This window comes from Hakea prostrata, chromosome 1 (genome assembly GCF_041222555.1).
Source record: "Hakea prostrata isolate BN-2017 chromosome 1, UWA_Hpros_2, whole genome shotgun sequence".
Classification (NCBI taxonomy): Eukaryota; Viridiplantae; Streptophyta; class Magnoliopsida; order Proteales; family Proteaceae; genus Hakea; species Hakea prostrata.
Window position 1 is genome coordinate 12,876,816 of NC_142600.1, and position 4,334 is coordinate 12,881,149.

General features: G+C 40.9%; 1 protein-coding gene across 3 annotated transcripts; it reads right to left on the reverse strand.

The window, feature by feature from the left end:
- Positions 1-266: 266 nt before the first annotated feature.
- LOC149027584 (hemerythrin HHE cation-binding domain protein) lies at positions 267-3,909 on the reverse strand. Of its 3 annotated transcripts, XM_089147104.1 has the most exons (5): positions 3,734-3,909; positions 3,547-3,637; positions 2,727-3,380; positions 2,453-2,607; positions 1,619-2,246 (listed from the first exon to the last, which is right to left on the reverse strand). In XM_089147104.1, exons 3-5 carry the CDS (start codon positions 3,322-3,324, stop codon positions 1,941-1,943), a joined length of 1,059 nt encoding a protein of 352 aa, XP_089003230.1. In that variant the 5' UTR covers positions 3,325-3,380; positions 3,547-3,637; positions 3,734-3,909; the 3' UTR covers positions 1,619-1,940. The 3 variants fall into 3 exon arrangements, with proteins under 3 accessions (XP_089003224.1, XP_089003230.1, XP_089003215.1); XM_089147098.1 differs by lacking the exons at positions 3,547-3,637; positions 3,734-3,909 and adding an exon at positions 267-340 and having other exon boundaries at positions 1,914-2,246; positions 2,727-3,498; XM_089147089.1 differs by lacking the exons at positions 3,547-3,637; positions 3,734-3,909 and having other exon boundaries at positions 2,727-3,498.
- Between the last annotated feature and the right edge of the window lie 425 nt (positions 3,910-4,334).

A 4,334-nucleotide genomic window follows, 5' to 3' on the forward strand; every position in this document is an offset into this window, starting at 1 on the left:
CTTGAGTCTGTAGATTTCAAAAATTTAGAGATTTCAAATCTACAGACTTCAAATCTCTATAGTCATTGTTCATAAAATTAACTGTGTGGTTAGTTTGAATTTTTGGAATGAAATTTATAGATTTATCCCAACAAAATATTTATTGAATTATGGTTCAAATCTTTAACGTTTTGATAGTATGGGTGAAATCTCTGGATTTGACCTCATACTCATAAATATACAGATTCACGTTTTTAGTGTAAAAATTAAGTGTTGCATTGTGCAGCCTATGCTACCAATGGTCGATATCAAAACCTCAATCAAAATTTTGATCTTAATCGTCCATCTAGCTTTCAACCACCTACAAGATGAACAATTAAGATTTCAATCCCGACCGTTGGCAGCAAGTGCTGCGCATTTAATTGGTAGCATTCAAGTCATGGCCCTCTACCCAAGTACCCAACAATATCCATAAGTACCCGATCATCATCTTACATGAAACAGAAAAGAGGTCCGTTTTTGGCAAGGTTTCACATTTAGCCAACTTTTTGGGGTAAAGGTATTATTTTATATATCTTTTCAATAATTATTTCTTCTTCACTAGTAAATATTTCCAATGGTTTTTGCCAAAAAGAAGATAATTTGAGGCTCCTCCAGACATAAACTGGAAGCATTAAAACTTGCATGTATAAAGAAGAGGGGTGGGGACTACCACCAAACATGACTCAAACAAAACTTTGTAGAACCTTTAGCAAGATAAAACTAAACGGCTTCAAATTGAGTTGTTAAGCATATTAATTTCCTCAACATGTTGTAAGTTACCCAATCTAGAGATTGAGTGTACACATAGATGTTAGTTTTACGCCAAAATAGAAAAATTATGTTAGAACAAAAACGGTTGAGCAATGACACGGGAATCAATGTTCTCATATTTCAGCTGGGTCATAAAAAAAGGAGCTCCAGCCTATTATTGATGAGGTATCAATGTTTAGGACCATTTCAATCATTATTTTTTACACGCGTTTCTAGAGTAGTAAATCTAGCTAAATTTTTTTTTTTTTAAGCAAAAACTGATCATTCATTAGAATGGGAAAGCAAGGGTGCTGATCAGACCTCAGTCAGCTCGAATTTGGCGGGATCCCACCCTACCCTCCTGAACAAGATAAAGCTCTCCTGGCCAAGATATCAGCTATGCTGTTAAGCTCTTTGAGAATGAACAAAAACTTCATTGGAACTACATAGTTTACTAAAGACAATACATCCTTGGTTATACCCTAGCCAGAAGGTCTTGTTGATGATGTATTCAACAGATTAATCTAGTTCCATTCCATGGTTGGTGCCTTCATGTAATCCTTCCTTGAGCTTTTTGTCATCTGAATAATTTATTTATTACCCAAAGAGCATTGTGGTTCAGAGGGCCTATATATCATATTGGATAAGTACTTGTGGCAATTGAGTGTTACTGTGTTACCATCGCCCAGAGGCCTGAAGCCTCTCAAAATTTTTACTACTTGAGTTCCTGGGGGCTTAAACCACCAAATGTCTTAACACCCCCCCCCACCCCCTCCCCCCCCCAAAAAAAAAAAAAAAAAAAAAATCCCAGAACCACCAAATGCTCATTCGGACAATTTCATGTCTTGTATCCAAGAATCAGCTAATCTGCTGATGCTTCCTGTTTATTTGGTTTAATTTTTTGGGTGGAACTTCTTATTTATTTGTTGACGGACTTACAAGTGGGCCGGGCTAACATGTGTTTCTTTACTTCACTTGCAGCCCATTTTAGGTTCTTATGGATACTGAGCCGAGCCATTGCTGTATTCAAGTGAGTCTACTAGTTTTAACTGTTTCTACTTCAATTCCCAAGACGCAGTGAGCAAAGAAAAGCAGAATCGAAGCCTTGCCCACAAAATAAATGGAATCCATGAAGAACTCACCAACAGAAGATTCTGCCGTTCAAGGTACTAGCAGCCTTTAACGGAGTCATGGGGCGTGGACGCCGTGTTCTCGTTCCAAGCATTCATCAAGGTGAGAAGAATGGCTGCAGCTCGATCATTGTCAAGACTTCGGACGAGAATGTCCAAGTACAGCATGGCATCTTGAGGGAGCAGGCCTTCCATTAGAAACATAAGCAAATGAGAGTGGGTACCTTCCATTACATTCAAGCACTGGTCCACCATTTCCTGCTGTCTCTCTTTGCTCAGCTCCGCGGCCTCCAACAGCGGCAGCAGCTCCTTCTCTTCCTCCTCAAAGTGGTCCTTACTATTCTCCTAACAATTCATAATTGAGGGCCAGAAAGTTAGAACTATTAAACCCATTAGTCACCAACCTTCAACCAAACCACTATACTAGTGCATGAGCTCGGTGCCTGGGACATAATTAAACTCGAATGCCTAATTGCCGAATCGATATAGGTGGGGACCATGCAAAATTTCTGTGGAAGTGTGGTTTATGAGTAATGATTACTGAAACAAACCTGTAAAGTTTTGAGTCGGTTGAACAGATCAAACATGGCTTCTTGGTATACAAGGCTCCCAGCCTCCAGAACTACAATAGACTTGATGGCCTCTTTGATGCCGTTCATTATGGGTAAATCCCTAGCATGTTCCTCGTTTGCATTTGCAGAGAGACCTGCGCCAAAATCGACGAACCGATTGTTACTGTGTGTTTTTTTCTTCTTCTTTCTTTTTGGTTGATAGGATGTGACACGAGACAACGTAACAAATAAAGCTAACAACCAGTCCAGTTACCTCGATCAGCCATCTCCAACACCGGAAAGATGACCTTTTCCTCCATCTGAGCGTGCTCCAGCATCAAATCCCGTAGATGCGAATAGCGTCTCCCGAACTTCCTCAACTCCATTCGCAGGTTTCTCATCGATGAATCAACGGCGGATGGTGATCCACGTGTACAAAGATCTTCCGCAATATCGACGATCCTTCCGAGCTGACTTGTGATGCACTTGTGTTGCAGAGTTACCGCCAAAACGATCGATTGTAACGGTCGTTGTTTCTGCAAGTAGTTAAAAGCTGAAGGTCCTGAATTCATTCCCCAATGCAACGGTGGGTTAGGGAACTTGGTGTCGATGTAACACAGCAGCGTCTCATTAGATCCAGACACTCTATCAGGACCGCATTGCAGGACTGGCGAATCGGAGGAGCAGAGACTAGTGATATCAGATGGAAGGAATTGCAGAGGAACGGCTTTGAAGAGAAGTGCGATACGAATGTAGGACGTTCGGATGCCTGACGGCGAACCGTACAACCTAAGTATGGGACTGCTTCGGACATAATCCGATGGTGCAATTTCTGCGGATAAATTCTTAGGTTTCGGTAAACAAATTCCCATAGTCGAACCAGAGAGAGGGAGATCTGAAACCGAAGCTGAGCTCGAGTGCTTCCTAGCTGCAACCATCAACAATGGAGGGGGAAAATAAGCGAAAAAAAATAGAGGAAAGAATAAACAAAGAAACTCAATTCTAAAGTAATTGAAATCTACGAAGGAGAGGATCATGTACGAGAATCTTAAACTTCAGAAAAAGACAGAATCGATCAGCAAGATTCAGAAGACCTGAAAATCTCTCCTGATTAGTCCTTAAGAGTAGGTGAGACCGGTAAGAATCTTAAGTCGCCATTATCACTTCAAGACTAAAGCTGGGGATCTGGATGTGCAAATGAAAACCAAATCGATGAGTGCCTTCCAAGAATACATAATTGAAGAAGCGAAACAGACAAAGAATGGAATGAAAAAGGTAAACCTGATGCTTAGCCTGCAAGATGTACCAACCCAAACTCGGTAAATTTAGAGAAATCACGATAACAGAGGAAGGAAACAGGAAAGAATAAAGTGCATGATCGGATTCTGCTTCTCCAGATCTCAAACTTCATCTGTTCCTGCTCATCTCCACTTCAGTCGTCGTGTACTGTACTGATGATCTCGTGGAAGACCAATTGGGAAATCGAAAAACGGAATTCGAAACTTCCTAACGCTCCATCACAACGTTTGCCACGTGGCACCTCACCATCCTAAAATCGTTGTAATCCCGTATTAACAGTGCCTGGATTTACCATTTTGCCCTTATTATATGAGTGGAGTTACTGCTAGGTCCGCTATGGCGTCCTAGAGGATATTTTGGTCGTAAAATCATGCGGATCTTCATGCGGCTATTTAGTATCAGAGAATCACTGTTACTGTTGATTCACAAACTGATTCTAATTTGACGTTCCAGATGCAACTTTGCATTGAGTGAGCTGGCAATCCTTGCAATAATTATGGCGCCTTAAAGCTAATTATCAATATTTTTATGATGTTCGCCTTCACGTGTGGAGACCGTTTCAGCTACAGAATGCATTTTGCCG

What these genes read in the sequence shown, in the direction of transcription:
- LOC149027584 (XM_089147098.1), bottom strand. Translation starts at nt 3,489, where the DNA reads ATGATCCTCTCCTTCGTAGATTTCAATTACTTTAGAATTGAGTTTCTT. An exon ending in GTTGGAGATGGCTGATCGAG is followed by an intron (nt 2,608 to 2,726) that starts GTAACTGGACTG and finishes ATTTTGGCGCAG; the next exon opens with GTCTCTCTGCAAATGCAAAC. An exon ending in ACCGACTCAAAACTTTACAG is followed by an intron (nt 2,247 to 2,452) that starts GTTTGTTTCAGT and finishes ATGAATTGTTAG; the next exon opens with GAGAATAGTAAGGACCACTT.